The sequence below is a fragment of the Pleurodeles waltl genome, chromosome 7 (assembly GCF_031143425.1).
Source record: "Pleurodeles waltl isolate 20211129_DDA chromosome 7, aPleWal1.hap1.20221129, whole genome shotgun sequence".
Taxonomy (NCBI): Eukaryota; Metazoa; Chordata; class Amphibia; order Caudata; family Salamandridae; genus Pleurodeles; species Pleurodeles waltl.
In genome coordinates, this window is record NC_090446.1 from 335,544,485 (window position 1) to 335,567,525 (window position 23,041).

At 41.5% G+C, this 23,041-nt stretch overlaps 1 protein-coding gene across 1 annotated transcript in view; it reads left to right on the plus strand.

Moving 5' to 3' along the window:
• Positions 1–23,041, plus strand: part of DHX35 (DEAH-box helicase 35) — a 494,424-nt gene that overhangs the window by 462,651 nt on the left and 8,732 nt on the right. Inside the window, exons 20-21 of the mRNA XM_069243783.1 lie at positions 11–82; positions 12,432–12,543. Coding sequence (XP_069099884.1) covers positions 11–82; positions 12,432–12,543 — 184 coding nt within the window. The remainder of the gene's footprint in view (positions 1–10; positions 83–12,431; positions 12,544–23,041) is intronic.

The following is a 23,041-nucleotide window of genomic DNA, read 5'->3' on the forward strand; positions in this document are numbered from 1 at the left end:
TTTTCTGTAGGACTCTTCGAGATGACCATGAGTTGTACATTCATCCGACATCAGTGCTGTATGGAGAAAAACCTCCTCAATGGTAAGGTCTCCTTACGTTTCTTGTCCATTCCTAGCTTTGCTGAAAATTTTCCTCCTCAAAATTGAGCTTTCGCAGGCAGTACACTTCGCCAGTGTGCCTGTTTTGGCCTTCCTTATAGAAAGAAAAATTGTGCTCAAGTCCTTTATGGATAATGTACGTTTTTACACAAATGTGTTTTGGGGCACTATACTATAGTGTGTCATACCACAGTTCTTGCTATTTCTAAGAGCTGTAAGTAGCAGGGGTCAGTATTACCAAATGGAAGGCCAAGTTGGCTTTGCCGGGATTTAAATTAGTGACCTTATCGAAACAGATTGCACTGGTGAGTGCTTCATTCACTCAGCAATCCTGCAAGCTTATAATGAGGGCCACCTATTGCATTGCAATCACATCAGAAAGATTAGATTCTGATCTACAGCACTGAAAGCTGAAGAGCGGTTCCCCAGCACCAAGGTTCTGATTCAACCTGTGTCCAGCATTCACAGAATTATTGATTCTGTCCCTACGGAATGTGAAAGCATGTCTTCTCCCTTTGATAGATGTTTTAATGGATGAAGAAGTGCCTGAAGCTGTTGCACCACTGTTCTGTTCAACATGTTAGCTAACCACATATTGTTAGAGATGGAGTAAGGCCTCTCAGATCAGTTTTTGACTTGTTAAGAACTAGTGCTATAGTGACTGTTTTAATTAGAGCAGGGAGATGGGAGAGTGGTGTCACTTTATGTTCTGTTTGTTGATTTTAGATTTTTCACTACTCGCCCTGTATCCAAGAAAACACATTCTTTTGATGTAGGAGATTATACAATGTTGCCTTTTATGTACACACATGTGCAGTCTTTTCTATTAGGTCTTAATAATTAAACCACTCTTTGATCATACACTTTCTTAATGTGCACCACTATTATACTGCTGAGGCGGTCACAATTTATCTATGTAAATTGGTTTACATTATTTGATTTGTAATGAACAGCATTCCACTATTGTAGGTCCTGTGCATGAGTCAAGATGTCAGGGTGACAGATGGTCTATGCCATAATGAGAAATCGTTCTGATTCGAAAATTATGAGCATCTTACCATAGATGTCTGAGTAAAGTTTTTTATGTGGTTATGTAACCCTGAAATCCCTATAAGGTTGTCTATAGTAGTCATTCCGGGTTTTCATTAGAATACAGGGCCAGGGCTGCTGACTCTTATTTACAATGGGGGTGGGAGGAGGGATACAGTAACAATAAAATTTTAAAAAAGGAACTCACAATACAGTATCCAGCATTAGTGGGAGCGGCCTGCCTGTGCTTTCTCTGACTCATCTGTCTTAAGACAGCTGGTTTAGAGAAGTTTAAAGTGCGCATGTCAGGCTGATCATTGCAAGACGGTTGGCCAAAGGGACATGCGCACTTTCATAAAGTGCACAGCTCTCTGCTGCCACTTGGCAGCAATTGCCCGCCCCGTCCTGACACTCAGTTCAGGACAGGGTTCTGAAAAATAAAATGGTAATAAACAGAGGTAATTACCACTTGATTTTTCCTTTTTAGGGGCTCCGCCCAAGTAGAGAGACCGACCCTGTATAGGGCTACCAATTGCATCTAAGTTGTCCAATATCTGTGTAATGGAAGGGCCAGTGTGTTTGTTAACTATGCCAGAGCGGTCTTACTTACCTCACCTCACCAATGGTTTGAATGAGCTTTTAATCCTGCTTTGAAAAGTTTCTGCAGTGCCCAGTACAAATGGTGTAGTAGTTTGTAATATCCACACTTGATTGTTTCTTTTCTCAGACCTTCGGCATGGCCATTAATTATCAATTGCCATTGCTTATCTTGCAAATTGTTAAGTACTTTGAAATTTCAATATATCAAGATTAATAATTTGTGTTATCTAAATACATTTATGAGTTTATATGCCCACCGAAGAAAGACGCAATATCTATGAAACAAGTCGATAACTAAGAAGAAAAAGCATACTACATAGAAAACAAGATGTATGTTTCCATGTAGTCTTTGCAGATTTCTTTGAAGATTGACATTTCATCTCTGGTCTGAATTGTGACTCATTCCAGTGAGATTGGTTCGGAAACTTTCTTTTTAGTGCTCAGCATTTATTTATTTGCTGGAATCCAATTGTCTTATTCTTTTTATGCACCAATAAAATGTGAGATTTCTGATTGTAAATTTTTTGCTGATTATCTTTTAATCTGAGCTTTCTTCTGAATGCCTCACGGATTGCTGTGATCAAAACAGCCGAAACATCTTATTCCTTTTATTCCATCATCTTTGGAAATGTGCCATTAGTAAAGTGTGGAGTCTCTTTACTCGCTGCAACACCTTGGGATATGGCTGGGCTACTAAGCCCAGGATCCCCCACAACTCACTGATGACCAGAGAAGAAAGGGCTGCAGGAGGAGTACTGTGAAGCATGATGTCATAGCCAAGAGGAGACTGGGTTGGGCCATGCCTCTAAGTTTAGTTTTTAGGCCTTTTATCTCATGTCTGCAATTACTCTGCTTGTCTTGACCAAGCCAAGATTATCTGCACATCTGATATTGAAAGAGAAGCCCTCCAAACCATTACAAGTTATCTCTCAAATGTGTTGGGCATTTTAAACTCCACAATTGAAAGTGTGGGATGGAAAATAGTGTCATTATAAAACACTCACTAATCGGCAACTAAAAGTAAAGGCTCCTGTAACTCTGATGATATAACAACATTGACTGAGTGGGGCGCCTGAGTTTACTCAAATAAGTAATCCCTTGAATAGGATGAAGAGGATGGGAATAATATTAGATTTTCTTCTAGTCTGCAACCCGTGTTTGGTCCTGAAGCCCAATCAAAACAGAAAAGATATTTGATTCAGCCCTAATGTAAGAGAGACAATGCTTCTGGTAGAGTGAACTTTATCAAGGAGTCTGACCAAACCATTAATGGTTCATGCAAAAACATAACCCAGGAGTATATCCCTCTAGTTGAGATAACTGATATGCATCTAAATATTTTGAAACATTATGTAAAACATTACAGAGGTTATGGTCAAGCTTTCAGTTATGGACAAAACATTGAATGATCTTGTGAAATTCGTACGCCAGAGAGGTCTAGATGCCTCTGCAGGTACTGTTGTAGCTTTGACTACTTGTATTTTGTCTCATTCATCTTGCTCACTGGAGAAGGGACTGGCAAGACTTCAAACTCTAAATGTAAACATATGCAAAACACCCCAAATACACAGAGTTATAGCCAAGGGAGGGAAGGGCACAGGGGTGTCAAGCAGCAGCCAATAATCCTAGCGAGAAGGAGGCATGTGCATCTGTAAAGTCTGTAACAAAACCACATTTGGTAAAGGTTAATCACATTTTACATTTACTCCAGATCAACTTCTTGTGTTTTAATTTTGAAAAGAGTGCTATCCCTTTCCTGTAATCAAATAGAATCTGATGACTCAGTGCAGAATAAATCTGTACTCTAGATTTAAAAAAGAGTGGAAAACACCTAAAAATATCAACAGAAATGTTAATGGTAAGACGAGTATCGTGGCTTGGGTCCTCAAGTAAACATGCAGAGAGGATTGCATTAGTATTCACTTCAGTAATCCTCTCTATTTAAGCTACCTATTAAAAGCCCATAATTTGTATCCTCACCCTAAATCTCTAGTCTTAGCTGTTCCACTAGGCTCCTTTCCTAAACCTGAGCTTCCTGTCAGAGGAGGGAGCGGCTAGCAATCTTGCCACAACAATGTGGGATCTAAATATAACATTACAACTTGCCATAGCTTCTCCTGCTTATTCATATTAGATGAACAGAATTTACTTTTTTTTATCTCCCAAACACCATCTAGCCTTTCCCCACTACTGTGTAAAAGAGCATCCCTGGCACTTGGCATCTGTGCCTTTGTGCCTCATTGCAGAAATATTAAATGATGGTGTAACTGTACTCAGTAATGTTTAGAGAACTTTAAGCATTTACAGTGATGTATCCCAAAATTATTTATATTTTTCCACCTGAAATGTTGTAAGAATAGAGAATAAGGTGAATAATGAGGAATTGGTTAAAACGGATTACCAGCCAAAGAAGTATGTGGGTAGGAGGCTACCTGGGGGAACGACCATTTTAATTTTGTGCATTCCTATTATGGAGAAGCCTTGAATAACCTACTAGTGAGACTTAATTTACTTCTAGAACTTGATGCAGGGAGGTCTAGCCTGTGCCATATGACACCAACTTTTTCTGCCACAATATCTTCATCTATGATAGGTTATATCTTAATTTCTGAAAACATACTTCCTTATAACAACGAGCGTAGGGTTAAACATTCAGTTTGGAGTCACCATAAGATGGTATTTATGGAGATAAACCTAACCCTGCTTGAACCTGCTCACTTTAAGAAAGGGGTATTATGCAGAGCTATAAGGATTGGGCCTTTTCTGAAAAGGTCTGGGAGCCAGCCTGAATTGTTTTTAGCTGATTTGTGGGTCTCACACTAACTGACTTTGAGGTGTGTTTGCAGGACCACCCCCTCACCTTCTCAAGTTATTGTGTCCTTTGAGAATGTACGTAGTAAAGACAGTTTGTTTACTCACAAAGACAAAAAATGTCAACCACTCCCATCCAGGAGGTTGGTTTGACAAAAAGTGCAGACTGGCCCAAGACAATCTTTGTCTTACCTTAAAGCCAAGTCCAAAACAAATAGGTCTAATGCGAGAAGCAAGATCAAATTATAAGAAAGTACTAAAAGGTAGAAAATATCTTTAAGGCAAGAAGCTGAAAATTATCTGGTAAAAGGTAGTGAAATCAATGATAACATTCTGTTCTGGCAAGTAATTATTTCTCCCATCTTGAAGGATACCGTTGATCCTACACTAAGTGCCAGGGTTACGGAAGTTCAATGGATAATTAATTTTGTGCAATTTTTAACAAGGAAAATCCTCAACAAAAATCTTTAATGGAAGTGGTGCAGGGTGCCATCCTGCATGTAGTATTAAGGATATAGAGTTAGCACTAAGGAAGAGTCACCTAGCAAGGCACCAGGATCAGATAGGGTCGACTTAGATATTTACAAAGGCAACCTTAATCTTTGGGCACTGTTGTTCATCAACATTTTAAATTGAGCAAGAACTGGCTTGTTTCCACAAACCTGGTCAGAATCTATCATAGTGCCAATTGTTAAAAAGTGGAACAGGGCTGACCCCCATTGTTACTGTCCAATGTCCTTATTTAACTCATCAGTCAAGATACTTGGGAGGGTCTTACTACAGAATTCAGAAAATTGGGCATATAAAAAATTGACTCTTTTGGATATCAAATACGGATTTAGGAAAGGATTAGGCACAGTTGATAATTGGCAACTACACCCAGGCTAAAAAGGAGTTTCTCTACCTGGATTTTATGAACCTGAGCAGAGATGTTTACTTTGGCTCCCGCCATAAGCTCTGGAACATTGTGGAATCTATGGGTGTGGACAATTCTATAATCACTTTGCTAAGCCAATTATAACCATGCTTCTGACCGAGAACGTTTTGGCCCTAAGGGAGAATGTTCTTTCTTAATTCAACTTATACATCAACAGTTTGGAAAGTGCCCTTCTTCAAACTAACCATGGCATGCCCACGTTAAGTCTGCATAAAGTACCATCTTTACTGCATGCGGACAATGCTGTTCTGAAATCCATGGGCCCTACCAGATTGCTGGGTGCTTATGTATACTTTATGGTGGACCGCCACTTGAAAATCAATATATCTAAAACTTTTATTATGGTATGCAGGAAGGGAACTCCTAAATCATTTAAATTTGCAATTAATGGTGCTACAGTACTTAAGGTCGACACGTTTTCCTATTGGGGTGTGTTGTTGGATCATTTTGGGCGGCTGGAAACGTCATATTACTTGTAAAGCACAAATTACGTAAAAGAACAGTAAAAGAGATTTTGTTTCGCTACTAAATGAGGCAATAAACCAATTGAGAAGATGTGTTCAATTTATAGAAGCAAATCAACTATTTTTGGGGCAGGTGTTTGGGGTTATATAGATCCTTAAACCCGTCAGACAACCGAAAACTGCTTTGCTAAGAGGTTGATAGCAGTTCCCAAGACTACCTCCACCACTGTTGTACACAAAGATTTAGCTTTGCAATACTTGCAGGATATCATTAAAATATGCCCTCTTCTCATGTGGCATAATATCTGGAATACACCTGAACTGAAGTTAAATAGGGCACTAATTGTAGATTGCCTAGCTCTGGATAAGTGCCAAGAAGATTCCTTATCTCCTCAGGGGCTTGGGTGAATCTCTAAATATAACAATCCGTGAAGATTAATCTAAGATTCCCAAAATTGTTATAAAAAAATAAAACAAGGCCGATTTTATATTGGGAGAGAGACTGTATTGAGTATGGCAAAATCACTGTAGTTTACCACAAACCGTTGATTATAACTTTAGACATAGAACCTTACCTCGTAGCAGTGACTAATTCTTATGATTGTTTCCTATCGACTAAGTTTCGACTGAATATGACACATCATTTAGTAGCTTTTCCGTGAATGGGTCACTAGCCAAAAGACCCTGCGGTCTGTCCTTGTGACAATATTTCTTTACAAAGCACTATGCTTTTTGTTTTCTCTTGTAAATTTTTACAAGCATGGGCAATCCATTTGTGTGAAGCCTCTTGTTCAAAATCCTAGGCACTGTAGACCTGTTTTTTTTATTTTATTTATTATTATTTTTTTTTTTTTCAAAAATTGGAATCTTCATGTGTGGCCTTAATCATTTGTTTTTAAAGAAATCCCATTGAATAAAGAAGCTGATGAGTTTGGAATTTTAAGATGCCTTTGATACGATAATTTTATGAATTTTAAACGTGATAAATCCCATGCGATATATATCTTAATTTAGATGTTGATTATTTTATGTACGTTTTGAGATAATTTAATGTATGCATTAATGGTTGTTCCATTTGAAAACCGAATAAAGATTTGAACGAACGGAAATAGAGTTTCACTTTTATTTTAATTTCCTCAAATATTTTCTGAGAATGTGCTGTTATTGTAGATTTGTTTCTTCATTTTGAACCATTTTCCTTGATGTGTTCTTGCAGTTCTTATTATTTTTTTCACTTGTCCTTCTCCCGTTGCTTATCCTTTCTATTACTTCCAAGGCTTTCTGATATGCAGGTTCTCACCTATGGTTAGCCTATTAATATTCCTTTTTTTGGGGTGGGGCTTTGTTATGCGTTCTTGAGTATTTCTTCAGGGCATTACTCAGCATTCTCAGTATACAATGTTTTAGCTATTTTTTCACCTCTGTAAATAACATAATGGTAACCCTTTCCTGGATCTTATAAAACCCTTCTCGCTTTTATCCTTGGTGGTGTCTTTTGTTGTGCTTGAAACTCATATACTTGTATTTAAAACATTAATAACACACGTTGCTCTATCTGTATACATTTAACATCATATTGCCTATCTTTAGCTGTCTTATTTTTATTAATTATGCAGTATTGACTGCGAAAGCATCTGCAACCTACAGATGAGTTTGGATTCAGGCATTGTCCCTCAAAAATAACTTCAGTGATCCCATTATGCTTGCTCTGTTCTTCATATGTTTAGACATTCATGGTAATTGCCAACCCTATTGCCAAATCTTGTATTTGTTCTCAAACTCAGGTATTTTATGTCCTTATGAGCAAATGTCCTTTTTACAGTACATGTTGTAATACACAGTGTCTAATACTCAACTAATTAGTTTTGTAGTTTGATAGGACTGTGAAAACATTGACAACTTTTATGTTTCTCACGAGTTCCAAGAAATCTTTTGTTAAGTTTTTAATAATGCTATGTTTCATTAATCAAGTCTTTCCCCTGCTCTTTTTATGGTTATTAGTTCTCAAATCACTTCACAACTTTCATAGGCCAAACACGATGCTCACATGCCAGCCGAATCTGTACTTAGTAGTTTGCTCTTTTCAATAGATTCTCTCATAGTGCCATCATTCTTTCTTCCCCCCTGCAATTCTGTATTGAAGAATCACTCTACAGTGTACTTTTTAGTAGAAAAGTAATGACAGTAGTGTCATATATGGCAAATTATTGCATACAATGCAGAATAATGCGGTGGGGATTTCGTATGGGAATTGCTTGATTTGCAGTTAGTTGAATGAAAATGGCCCGTAAGAGTCATGCCTCCAGAGCTCAAGTCAGCATATTCACAACTGCATTCATTGTGTACTGTTTTCATTGGTGGGCTACTAATGCCCCTTTAAACAAAGCACAATTTCTACAGAGAGCACTTTGGTGCAGACATGTCTTTGGATAGCTTTGCCATCCATATCAATGTCAACTGGTGGTCTCCCATTTTAAACGCAGAACTCAGTTTTGTGTATATCTCAATACTTTCCCGTGATTTGTGACTGCCTAGAAGGAATTCCCTGCAAAGAAAAATTATGCACACTGATAGCTAATCACATTAAAAGAAATACATATAATTTGTACACAAAATACAAAACTAAAGCATCATAAACACCAAATATACTAGTGGAATAGTAAACGAATTCAAAATAATGTGTATAGTGTTTACTTTTTTTGTCATGTTGACAAATACTAAGACATATATTAGGCTCTGATACAGTGGTTTGTGAAATGGAGTAACCTGGTAAACCCTTGTTATACTTTTGTATTCGAAAAAGGATTTAATCTTTCTCTTGAAAGGTTAGCATTGAGAACGCAAGTCCTCCATTGTATCATTTTGTGTTTATATTCATTTTACTTTTTCTCTATTTTTTTCTGCTTTTTGTTGATCTCACTTCCAACCCCATGGTTTTTGTAAGAAATGTGTTTTGCATAATTGTATTTTTATTGGAATACGCCTGGTCGACTGCAGTCTGCGAGTACAAATGGAAAACATTTTATTGAAAAAGGTGCAATTTCAGTTTTTCTGCTTCTTACCTTGGTAACCACATTCTCGATTTTGACACACATCTGATCATTCTCCTGTGTCTCCTTACTCATTTCTCCTGCCTCATTTTTCCTGTCTCTTGTCTAGTTGCTATTGAAGAAATGAGACCTTGCCTCCCTTTATTTTCATATTGTACTGGGGTATCTATTGTCTTTGTTTACTGATTTGTTAGATACTCATTAAGTTTGGATTTCAGTTTATTTTATCTTTTATGATTAATTCTGGGGCTCTGACCAAAAGGGACATGTTCTATTTTCTCACGATGTATCTCAGGTCCAAGAATCTCCCACCTTGTGTTTGTGTTATGTGAGTAGTGTGACATGTATATTTGGCATGCTTCCTATTTTACCATTATGCATTTTTGCAACTTCCATCCTCATATTCTCTTGCCGGTGTCTGAGAGCCCAAGTATGGTTTGTGTGCATCTCTGTTATTGGATTGCTGACCTGTATTCTGTGCATTCTTTGAATATTTTAGTAAGTCAAAAGTCAAAATTGAGAATGTTTACAAACTAAACTTCTAAGTATGTTCCTGGGTCCTGCTCTCACGTTTTTTGCGATTCACAAATATTTTATTTGCTTTTGCTACTTCCTTCCAGTCGGGCAGACATTATTTCATGGCAGCCTGCTGTTCTCCCTTTAGGGCTCTCATTAAGCTGCTGTTTTTTGTCTCTCCTTCAGCAGCTATTGTGGTAGTAGTTTAATCACGAAGACAGTCACACAGCCATAGATAGCAGCAATGTTCCCCTTAATCGAAAGCCCCAGACTTATAAAACCCTAACAGAGAGTGTTCCAACAAATGCAGGACTGGCTTGGTATCAATATCCTTTACTGGTCAGCCTTAGGTGGGTGAAGAATGGCCTGATTTTTGGAGGACCTCTGCTTGAAAGTCAATATATCTAAAACATTTATTGTGGTACCCCAAAATGGGCAGAAATAACATGAGGCCTGTGCTTTTTCCAGCTTCTGGCATCAGTGCAAAAAGAACAGATGATAGATGGAATGCTGAACATTGTCAAACATTCACCCCCAGTCAGAGATCTGGGCCTTAATCCATCGTTTTTTTAACCACTGTGCCACCCCAGTTTGGACCCAACCATATGAAAATCATTCTTGACCATGCACCCCAAGGGAACAGTCCAGTCCAAACTGCCAAGCAAGTTCCCCCGGACCAGAAACAAGCATCCTGGGACTGGTTTCAGGTTTATCACCCCTCATCAGCCTGGCTAGCTTGAATCCAGTGGCACAGTGAGCCCAGGACCCACATCTGGGCATACCCGGCACACTAGAGGTGACAAATACAAAAACAACAAATGATGGACAGAATGCTGAAGAATGTCAGTTCATCCCCAGTCAGAGTTCTGGGCCTAAATACATCATTTTATGCCCACCATGAAACCCCAGTTTGGACCCAGCCATGTGCAAATCAGTTGTGACCCTGCTCTCCAAGGTACCAGTCCAGCCCAAACTACCAGACCTGGTGTTCCTAGGACCAGAATCAAGCATCCTGGGGCAGGTTTTGGTGTATCACCTCTCAGCCATGCTAGCTTGAATCCAGTGGCACAGTAAGTCCAGGACCCATGTCTGAGCATACCCAGCACATTTAGGACGACAATTGCAAAAAGAACAAATGATGGTCACAGCTCCACAATAACACCCAAAACTTCAATATAACAGCTACTGCTTCCACTTTCCAAGATGCTAAAAGTTAAGATAGAGTGAGGTTCCAAATCAAAACCACAGGACAAGGACATTTTCCGACCGATTAGTAGATGAGGTGCTGTTGGTCATAAGTTGCATCACATCAAGACATCATGTATAATGTACACTTACATGGTATCCAGCACGTATAGGATCCTGTTAAGCAGCTAGCGAGTTCCATGACCTTAAGCAAGAGCAAGGATGATGGCTGACTGCATTTATAAATGCGCGGAACACCAAGGTCACATGCAATATCCTTTTAGGTGTAAAGTGCAAGATCTGGAGTTTGTAGATAACAGGTGATTTCTAATTTAATTGTGCTCAAGTTACTGGCCTCAGAAGGGTGCAAGGCTGTGTAGGCTGTGCAGGAGTTCAAGTGTGTTATCTGCAGGAAACCCTATGTTTCGGTATTGACCATTCAACTCTTTGCCGGGCTTGTGTCGGGGAAAAGAGAGGCTTGGCTTTTTGCCTTGAGTGTAGTAAGGCTGTTGCAATTTTATTGGGCTTTGTATATAGTCTCTTGCATCATGGCATCTTATGTCAGTTAAAAGTTGTGGGAGGCTGCTAGTTGAACCAGAGTGTGTGCCCCTCCTGTTGCAGCCTCTTCTTTCACTGATACACATCATGATAGGACTTTGCCTGCACCAGCGTGTACAACCGCTTCCTGTAAAGAGAAAGGCCTTGCAGGGCTCCCAAGAATAAAATTGTGAAGGGTGAAGGAGGGTATATGTCCAACTGGCAGTAAGGGATGTGATCATACCAGGCCATTACTTCTTGCTTGTAATGGTTTACTGCAAGCTAGTAGTGATGTATTTTCTTATTCAGGTGCGTTCTGACAACAGAAGATATCTGTAGTAAGAAACTAATGTACAGCTGTTTTTAGCAAGCCCACTTATGTATCTTATCGTATACCACATCTGAATAGTTACACTTTCGGGCAAGAAACGAAATCCTGTATCTTGATTCCCAAGTTTTGGGGGTTAAGGGAAGTGGTCAAGCTCAGTTAGAGGGGGCCTTGCATTCCCCTATATGCTGTCATCTTGATTGAGTGGTACGTCACGCCTCCTGAACTATACTTTTAGACCAGATATCATTCTTTAAAAATATGACCCTTTTTTATAGTACTGCATGAGTGTTTTAAAAAGTATTCATAATGCTTTTAAACATGTCTATAAAGCTGCATTGCAGATTATCTAAGAGGAATGTCTGCACAAATCAAACAGATTATTGGAGCACATTACTTAATAAAAGCTAATGTTGCTTTTACAATAAGTGTAGTCTAATTCGCAAAAGCGCATAGACTTTTTTCATGGCTAAAATTAATGTTACATTTTCTCAGAATTTAAAAGTATGCTTTATTTTCTAGGTGTGCGAAATTGTTTCAAATTAAACAGAGCTCATGTTTAAAAGTAAATAATATTTTTAGAGACGTTACTGGAATGCTTTTTAAAAATTGCAGAATTTCGTCTTTGAAGATGTGAAGTTCTTCAGAAGTTGCTAAAACGAAGTAACGAGATCACTTTTTAAACATTGTTGCTCGCTGTTTTAAAACAATATACATCTTTTTTTCCAGCGAGCACACAATTATTTTATGCTGTGCACAGAATTATTGTTGATATTGTAAACCTAACACCGTAACACATTTTAGTGTTTCAATAACTATCTCTCTCTCTCTTTCTCTCCACCTCCCTCCCCTCTCTCTCTTTCTCACTGTGCCAGGGTGGTGTACAATGAAGTTGTACAGACATCCAGGTACTACATGAGGGATGTGACAGCTGTGGAATCTTCCTGGTTGCTGGAGCTGGCACCACATTTCTACCAGCAAGGAACGGTATGAGTTTAACTAGCTCTAAGTTGGCACTGTACTTTGTAGCACCTGTCAAACCTGTATTTACTATCTTCAGTACGGAGACAATGCACTTGATGGGTGCCTGTAAAAAGGAAAAGGGGAAATGCATTTAAATGTATATTTAGGAATTTGTAGAATTCATGCTGGGATCTCAATGCTTCCACAACGCAAACAAAAGAAAATATTGTCCCTGACCATGCGGGGCTTGATTACTGTTAGGACAGGAGATCTGACACAAGATCAATTAATTAATTTTCCCACTGGTGTGTGAGTACATATAAAGCTTAAGCAAAAAGTCCACTCCCTGACATCTAAGACTATATTCCCTTAGCATTCAAGGATCTCGTATGCCTCTTCACTGCTTACTGTGGTGTCTGAAAATAGTGCTGGGCGTGCCTGTCCTTCCCAATTACTTTCTTTTATGTCCACACATGAAATGCGGTATAGCCATCTTTCTCCTCCTCATTCATGTGAAATGACTTTTAAAGTAAACTGGAAGAGAGCAGAAATGTGACGAATTTCGCTATCCCTCTGATGAGGAGTCCTGGTTTCAAAAGAAAAATAAAGCCCCATATTGTAGTTTATTTATTAACATTCCACAGATTTGTTGTTCTCACACAGCTACAGGCAGGCATGTTTCAATTTCATTTCACCTCCTCTTCCCCATCTGTTCAGCACATATATTTTTCCTAAAAAAAAAAAAGACAAGCTGTTCAGTAATATACATACTTTCTCTCTAGTACATCCTTCGGCAAGCAGGAAAACTATTTGTCACAGAACCTCAGGAGAGAATGTAAAATCAGAGTTCTCCGAATAAAATGCAGCCGCAAAAGACCGTTTCTTAGTTTCCAAGAAAATCAACCATTGAGAGGAAGAAGTCACTTTATAAGAACATTGAATAAAAGATCACTTCATAACTACATTATGGTGAAGTCAGCAGTCTATTTTCTAATTGCTTAACCCCTTTGCTGCTAGGCCTCCCCTCACACACTCCCTTCCCCGTGCTAAAGCTTTTTTGGGCTATTTGGGGCAGTTCGTGCTTAGGCCCCTATAACGTTTTGTTAATATAAGCTATCCACAACAAATTTGCACCTTCTTTTTCCACATCCTGGGAATTCAAAAAGTACCCAGGGTTTGTGGGTTCCCCTGGAGGGGACCGAGAAATGAGTCACAATGCAGTAAAATTTGGGGTTTATGTGGAAAAATGGGAACAAAGTGCTACAGTGCAGCAACGAAGGGTTTGCAGTGCTAAAATACACCACTTTCCCAGCTTTCAGAAACAGGCAGACTTGAATCAGAAAAACACATTTTTTTTTCAACACAGTTTTTTTTTTTCTGAGACATGCCCCATTGTTTCTTTTTTTTATGCTTTCAACCTTTTTTGAGTTAGTGGAAGAAATGGTTATGAAACCCATGATGGATCCGGGAAAGCTATACATTTCTGAAAGGTTGACAAAATTCAGAATTCAGAAAGGGGTAATTTCTGTAGATCCTTCAAGGTTTTCTATTGAAATTAACAGGTGATGAGTTGAAAAAGCAAAAACAACAAGTGATGGACGGAATGCTGAACATTGTCAAACACTCACCCCCAGTCATAGATCTGGGTTTAATCCATCGTTCTTTTGCTCACCATGCCACCCCAGTTTGGACCCAGCCATATGCAAATCAGTCTTGACCCTGTTCCTCATGGGAACAGTCCAGACCGAACTGCCAAGCCAGGTCCTCACTGGACCGGAAACAAGCATCCTGGGACCGGTTTCGGGGTTTCACCCCTCATCAGTTGAAAAAAACAGCCATTTGTGTCTTAAGTTTTCATCTGTAACTTGTTCTAACTATGGCAGATTTTCCAAAGCAATATACCGTTACGGCCGCCAGGCCCTTATGGCTGCGGGTATATACTGGGCTTGTACGTTCACTAAAAGCCTGAGGTGTCCAGAGCCAATAATTAAGCTGCATCTTGCAATGGTTTTTCTCTGTGTACCAGGTATACAGCAATGCATTTGGTAAAATATAAAGAGTAAATAAAAGGTATCAAGGAAACCTATGTATTTCCAAAATGGGCACAAGATATAGTGTTTAAAAGCAGTAGTTATTTGACAATCTCTGAATTTGTAGTTACCCATACTAGCATGTACACTAGAAGGCATTTCTCAAAATGACTTCTTTCTTACCCACCATCCTACATTTGGAAGGCACAAATGCAGAAAAAACAATTGGTAATAGCACTTGTTCTGCTATTCTGTATTCCCCCATGTCTCCTTATACCAATGGTACCTCACTTGTGTAGTGCCACTGACAGGAAATGGCCTGAAACTCAACATGAACATGTCACATGTTTCCACTGAAAACTCACCCTTTTTTAGCAATGTGCCTATCTGTGGATTTTGGGCCCTAGCTCACTGACCACATAGGAAAACCTAGAAACCCTGTATATTTTTAAAAACTTAGACTCCTAGGGAAATCCAAGATGGGGGGACTGGTGTGGCTGTCACCAGGTTCAGTCACCCAGAAATCCATGCAAATCTCAAAACTTGTCTAAAAATACACATTTTCTTCACATTTCTGTGAGGGAAGGTTCTGGAATCCGATGGGAACCACACACTTCCTTCCACTTAGCATTCCCCCAAAACAATTGTGTTGGTAGGCTGTGCTGCTTTACTCTTCAGAATATCAAAACTATGCACTTCAGGATATTTTAAGGCACAATGTAAAGCAATCGCTCTCAAACACCTTCGTAAGTAGAATAATCAAGTTTATTTAAGGGGCAAGTTCTCAGCTAGCAAAACTAAACCACACTAATATATATATATATATATATATATATACATCAGGAGAATAACATGAGAATAATGATAAAGATATAAGCACTCTGTGAATAATTGCAAAAGTAAGTGCATATAATACAAGCACACACAATATGCCTCAATGCTCAATAGCATGAAAATGACTGCAAGAATAAGTGCATATTACGCGCGCACACACAATATACTTCAATGCTCAATAGCATGAAAATGACTGCAAGAATAAGTACATATTACGCGCGCACACACAATACACTTAATAAATTGAAAAGCTTCACCGAAAAGAGCGTCTGCATCCCTCCGCCGTACACAAAGCTGGGGAACCCAAATCAGCTAGCACAGGGAGCCTCTGTTCGGGACAATCAGTCCTCCTGGCGTTGCGTCCAACCCAGAAGAGAGTTCCTAAACCAGCCCATCCAGGCCCCCAACTTTTATAGTATTTACTAACGCCCAGGAGTCTTTTCTAGAAAAAGACCCCCTCCTTTACAAATTGTGCAATCGGCGGTACCTTGTTCACCCTTCGAGACGTCTCCTCAGAACGGGCCAAGTTCCCAGGAGAGGACTCCAAGGTGAAGCTTGCATTCCTCCTTGTGTACAGGCAGCTTGCATTCCTCCTTGTGTACAGGCGCATCCCCCTGTTGTTCTAACTGATAGCTCGTGGAATGTAAATAGCGCCCTTCGTACCAGGCAGATGGAGCGAAATTGAGCAGAAAAACACCCCACCCTTCAGCTTGCCGAAGCTTGTGGAAAAACACAGAACAGTGCCTTACGCACCGAACCAGACTCGACAAAATGGAGTCGTGAACCAAAATGGAAGCGAAGGCCAATGAAAGCAGAGGCCAATGGTCCACACTCTGCACCACTGTTTACCTTGCACGTAGTGCTGCCACATGCACGTAGTGCATGTAGCAATACATTTCCACCCTTGGACCATTTGGCCAACTTACAACTAAGTATATCCTATAAGCTGAAATGGCAATGCTCTTGGGCGACACTGAGATAGAAGGTTAGGCACACACTGAATACAACAACATAATGAAATTAAAATAACTATTATGATAATGATTATACCAAAGATATAACGCAGTTGGCCTAAATTAGGCAGCCATCCAAAAGCCCAATCCCACCACCCCTTGTCAACATCCTGCTGCACCCCCTTCACCAACTTATGCAGGGCCTCTATGTGGGAGTTGATTGATATGGAGTGGTCGGATAAATTGAAGCAACATAATCCTTCAAAATCACTGCAGCCATGGTTGTGTTTAAGCAGTAAATAATCAATAGCAGCGCGATTCTGCAAAGCAGCTCTTCTAATTCCCTGTACATCTAATAACAGCTCAGCTAAGGCAGCTGATGTATAGTTAATATTCTTGACTACTAAACATGCAAGTTTATTAATAACTCTGGTATTATATACTGCAAGTCCTGGCACCCCTACGATAGAACCAGCTAAACTAACATATTCTGTTTTGGACAGCAATGAAATTTCAGAATCACAGTCCGTAGGTAATTGAATAGTGTCTCTGGTATAGCGAGGGTGTAGAGCAGTATCCATAGGAAACATGAGAAAGCCTAAGCGTGACCAGGCACAAGGCCCTCCGGTTAGATTGGCTGGAATATAAGTAAAAGAAAGATTACCACAAGAAAAGAGCCAACCTTTAGGCAACTTAACATTTTGAATGTGGCTGGCAGCAGGCACCACATGTTGGCAAACATTGAATTATTTACATTCAAACAGGTTAGGTCATTCCGTGAGTGGCACAACGTCCGTTGTGCAGCAGTTAAGTTTTTGTCTCTTTTCTCCAATTTGAGCTGAGCACATTTACCTATTTTCATAGGATCACAGGTCAATGAATAGCACACATCCCCACTTGAGATGTTAAACGTGAGTATAGATGTCATGTTCCTCCACAACCGCCTGCCCACCTCCGGGCAATGACGGCAGTACTCATAGAGTGACAGATGGGAACGAACGTCACTCACATCCACCATTCCATCCTGGTTTGTATTGTTAAAGATGTGTAATACAGCAGCAGGAGTGGGCACTGCCACTAGACAAGTAGTAATCAAATCTTGAACGCTTTGCATGTTACTCATACAGAAGTGAGATATATTCAACACTTCCTGCGCTAGATGAATCCAAACATTGTTCGGTTGATGCAGCAGCGTTGGCATCTGCGGCTGACGGTTGAATTTTTGGGCTATGAGCCCCTCCCGCTCCCCGGTGGAGTCTCCCGAACGGGCTCCATACACCACACTCATGGCACAGGCACTCCACAGGATGATCTGAAAAGAACAAAGGACAAAACACGTATTATCATTCTCGCAGATAGCATTTGTCAGCGGGAACATGTTCCCATTTGTCTTGACCAGGTCGCATAACTACCAGGACATTGTCTGGTCCAGTGGCGATGACATCAGCGGGTTGAGGAGGGTTATTTGGGGATTCAATCCACACTTTGGCCCCTGGGTTCTTGTCAGTAGATCCGAACCCTCCTTTGCCTCTCACAGTGAGAAGAGCTGGGGCGCTCCCCTTCTTAACAACACCTCCATAAACCGGCATGATGACAATTTGGGCAACGCGATCACCAGGTTGCACCACTAGGTCTGTGTCACCACTGTTCAAGAGAATGACTTTCAACTCGCCTTGGTAGTCTGCATCTATCACGCCTCCTAAAACTTGGATGCCCCTCAAGGCAAGCCCAGATCGAGGGGCGATCAGACCGTAATGCTCAGGGGGAATCTGAATTCCCACCCCAGTTTCAATCAGAGTGATGTCTCTAGGTTTCAATCGATGCATGTGTAAAGCATGTAAGTCAAGTCCTGCAGATTCTGGTGTAGCTCGATATGGGGCCAAAGCTCCTGGAGCTGTTTCCCAATACATAATGGTATTGCTCGTTGTAAACGGATTAATCTGTAAAGCAGGTGTCAGCATTCTCATGAGAGGTGTCTCTGCATTTGTTAGGGGTCGGTTGTTCAAAATTTGCAAAGCATCATACAAATTATCCCTCCACCCCTTCAGTGTCCCATCATTCAGTTTACGCAATTGTTCTTTCAGCAACCCATTCATTCTCTCAATCAGTCCCGCTGCTTGTGGGTAGTAAGGTATGTGAAAAATCCACTCAATATTGCGTTGTGCACAATAGTCCTGCACTAGTCTGCCCTTGAAGTGGCTGGCGTTATCACTTTGAATCTGGAGTGCCACCCCATGGTACAGAATCAACAGATCTAGTGTTTTCAGGGTGCTCTGCTGAGTTGCGCGCTTGCAGGGAAAGGCTATGAGATAACCAGAGTAAGTGTCTACCACAGTGCAGGCATACTGACACCCTCTGCTCACTGGCATTGGTCCAATGTAATCAATCTGCCAAATCTGTCCTGGCAATTTACCTCTACCTAGCTGGCCTCTCACCACCTGTGGGACCAGTCTGTGCTGTGCATGCTGACAAATGGGACATTCAATGATCGCTGTTTTAATCAAATCTAGGGGAAGGTGCATCCCTCTAATCTCAGCCCACCTGTGAGTAGCCTTTTCTCCAAGATGTCCGCATTTCTGGTGTGCCCATTTAGCCATTCCCACCAAATCAGAACTCTGCGCCTCCACTTCAGCCTCTTGAATCTTGGCTCGATCGTCTGCAAGACAATTGAACCATCGGTCTAATGAATCAGTTGGACAGTGAGCGTCCACATGATAGACAGTCACGGTGCTTTGAGGTAACATTTCCCAGATCTCCTGCCATAACTCCTTCCCCCATACCTCTTTGTTATGGATTTTGTACTGATGTGCATGCCACGTGGGAAGCCAAGTAGCTAACCCATTGGCGGTAGACCAGGAATCTGTATAAATGTGACATTTTCCGGGTAGCTCCTGTTTTAAAGCCTGATACACGGCATAAAGCTCTGCATACTGGCTACTTTTTCCCTGTCCTGTAGTTGTCAAAAGCTTCTTGGTAACAGGATTATAGGACACTGCCTTCCAGTGCCTTTTCGCTCCAACATATTTTGCTGAACCATCTGTGAACCACACATGTTTTTTGTCATCTGCAGACAAGTCTGCGAACGGCTGGCCCCACCCTACTGGGGATTCACACACTGAAGGTACATCATGCAACATTTCGGAATTCTCCACTGGAGCCTGCGCTACCTGCTCATGCAAAACGGCGGTCCCTTTTGGACCCGCTCGTGCCCTGTCCTGGACATACCATTTCCATTTTATAATGCTGGCTTCTTGCGCATGTCCAATTCTATGAGTTTTAGGGGAACTCATCACCCACTGCATGATGGGAATTTCAGGCCTTAAAATCACATTGTGTCCCAGTGTAATTTGCTCAGTATCAACCAGGGCCCAATAGCAGGCCAGCAGCTGCTTCTCAAAGGGAGTATACCGCTCTCCTGCCTCAGGTAACTTCTTTGTCCAAAATCCCAGGGGCACCCTCTTTCTTCCTTGTTTTTGCCATAAACTCCAATTGGCATACTGCCCCTGGACTGTCACATTCAACTCAATGTCTCCCTCTCGAATCGGCCACAAATCCAAAGCATGCTGAATGGCGTCTTTCGCCAATTCAAACGCGCGCTGCTCCTGCTCTCCCCATTCAAACGCATTTTTCTTTCGTGTAACTTTGTACAATGGGGCCAAAATCTGAGACAAATGGGGTATATGTTGTCTCCAATACCCGAATAGTCCAATAAAACTCTGGGCTTCCTTCCGATTTCGCGGTACTGCGAATTCCTTAATCTTTTGTTTCACTTTTGGCAACACTTCTCTGTGTCCCTGATTCCACTGAATGCCCAAAAATTTCACGCTCTGAGACGGTCCCTGCACTTTCTCGGGGTTAATCTCCCACCCTTGATTCTGCAAATGTTCCACCACCCTGTCTAGCTGAATTTGCACCTGTTCTTGCGTCTCTCCCTGCATCATCACGTCATCTATATAGTGAGAAATTTGCACTCCGGGAACCACTGGTACTTCATCCAAATGCTCTGCCACCAGCCGGTGGCAGATAGTGGGGCTATGTAAATACCCCATGGGTAATCTACAGAAGGTGTACTGACGCCCCGCCCACTGGAATGCCAGCTGAGGCTGGCTCTCAGTAGCTATTGGTATCGTAAAGAAGGCATTGGCAATGTCAATGGTTGCATACCAAGTCCCACTGTGTTTCTGTATGTTCTCAATCAAGGTAATGGTGTCTGGGACCGCTGCAGTCAGAGGAGGTGTATGTTTATTCAATTGGCGATAATCAATGCAAATCCTCCAACTGTTATCACTTTTACGAACAGGCCAGAGGGCATTATTCCACGCAGTGGTGATGGGAACTATTACCCCGGCCTCTAGTAAATCATGTATAGTCTGGCTAATCTCCTCATGTCCTCCCGGTATTCTGTACTGTTTCATTTGAATCACCTTAGTAGCTTGGGGAAGTGTTACCGGAGGAATCTTCAACAGCCCCACCCTTGCGGCGGCTATTGATATAAATCTTTTGGAACCAAATTGATAACATCCATCTTCCAAATGTAGGGTCATCCCTTTCAAAATGTCAATTCCAATAATGTATTCGGGAATGGGCACAATCAGGACAGTGTATTCTCTCTTTGGAAGTGCCCCTATTTTCATGGGAACCACTATCTGCACTGCCGGGGTTTCTTTTCCGCCCAATCCCGTAATGGTGAAGTACTGTCCCCTGAATTTTCTTGGATTGCCATGAATCAAAGTGGCCTCCGCTCCGGTGTCAACGAGGGCTCGAACTTTTTGAACATTTCCACGTTTCCAATAAATTTCTACTTTGACATGAGGTCTGTTGTCTTTGCGAGCCCATCCCTGCACCGGAGTTTGGCCTGTTTCCTAATCTATTTTCACTCTGCGCACATCCGAGTCTGCCTAAGTCAAATCTGGATACAGTTTGCGGTAATTCTCAGGGAACTCCTCCTCCCTGTCTCTGCTTCGCAACCTCTCTGAGCTTACCAGCTCCCTCTCCCGCTCTCTTCTTCGAGTTTTCCCAGAACCTGTCAGTTCCCGGTCTCTCTCCCTGCTCCGGGTTCCCTCTGCGCTTCGGTGCTCTTCCTCCCAATTTCCGTCCTCTGGGGATCTCTCTCTACTGTGGGGTTCTCTCCCTCTCTCTCCCTTTTCACCCTCACGCTCCTCCCCTCCTGCCTTTCTCTGGTTCACCACTTTGTTATCCTTCTTGTTCCCTTTCCTGCTCCCCTCCTTTTTATCCAAACCGCGTTTGCGGTACATTTCCCACATGTCCTTGGTGCTTATCCCATCAATTTCATTCCTGGTCACCCCATCTCGCAGCAAGGCCTGAAACATGTCTCGCCTTGTCACCCTGTTGTTATCAGTACGATTCTCAGACCGTGAATTCCTCTCTGGCTTAGCCCATTCTCCTAAATCACTTAACTCACGCACCGCTTCTACCACCTGAGACAATGGGTTACCCGTCTGATTAATTAACAAAGTCATGATGACATGCTTATATGCAGGAGGAGCGGCCCTAATCAGCCGGTTTCGCACAGACACACTTAAAATTCCATTCATCAAATCATGGGCATTACCCATAAAGATAGCTGTTTTCATCCCTTCTTCCTTCAATCTCTGTACTGCATCTCTCAAAGTATACCAAGGTTTATCATTAGGCGGCCAGTCTGACTCTGTCGGATACTTCTGAGCACACCCTTGCGCAGCTAGCTCTAACAAATTGGTCATGGGACCATTCCCTGGATAGGTTCTAAACTCATTTTGAATAACCGGGTCTGTACTTAACATACAAAGCCTCGGGGCGTCGCCGTGATCCAATTGGACCCCCTGGCCCCCCATATCGTGCACCCGCACCAACCACGTAAGCAATGTTTCCCCAGACCTCTGTCGAAATCTGTCTATCACATCACTTAGTTCTTGCTGTGTATAATCCTCCAGGGCATCCAACATCACCCCTCCAGGATTAGCTGGGCTATGCTGTAACTTTCGCCGATATATGGGCTGTGCACGGACAACATTCCTGCGCTCTGTCTTCTCCTGTCTAACATCTTGGCAGTCATCGCCCCCGGACCCATCTGAAAAATCAGATGTATCCCAGATGTTTCCATCCCAAAATTCAGGGTCAAAGGCTAATCCTGCCTGAGAGATAGCTAAATGCACCTTCTTTTTATTAACTTTCCCTCTTCGTTTCTTGTGTTTATATTTAGCTACGCTAACGGCCGTTCTCTCTGCAACCAGTTGGTACATTTCCAACTTATCACTTAATCATTTATTTTGACAAGCTAGCATGGTAGAGGAATTTCGGGCTTCTACTAACTCCTTCCCCAGCTGCTCGTGGTCTTTTTGTAACTGTAAACATTTTTCATACAACTTTCGGTACGCAGAAAGCAAGATCCAGCCTCGCCTCCCCAACGCACAAATCTCCCTTCCCTTGTCAATTGAAACTTTCTGTAAGCATATAAGAAGATCTTCAGGTTCCACATTCAACATACACGCATTCCAATTTTCACACAAACCAGCACAACGTGACCATTCCTGAGCTAAAAGTTTATACGGGGCAGTTTCCCACCCCGGTATTTCTATGTCTGGATTTGCTACATGAGAACCTGCTTTTGAGCTCGCTTTGATCTTATTAAGCATTTTCCCTTTTTTTTTTTTCGAATCCTGCAAACGACTACGCCAATTTGTGCTGCTTTACTCTTCAGAATAT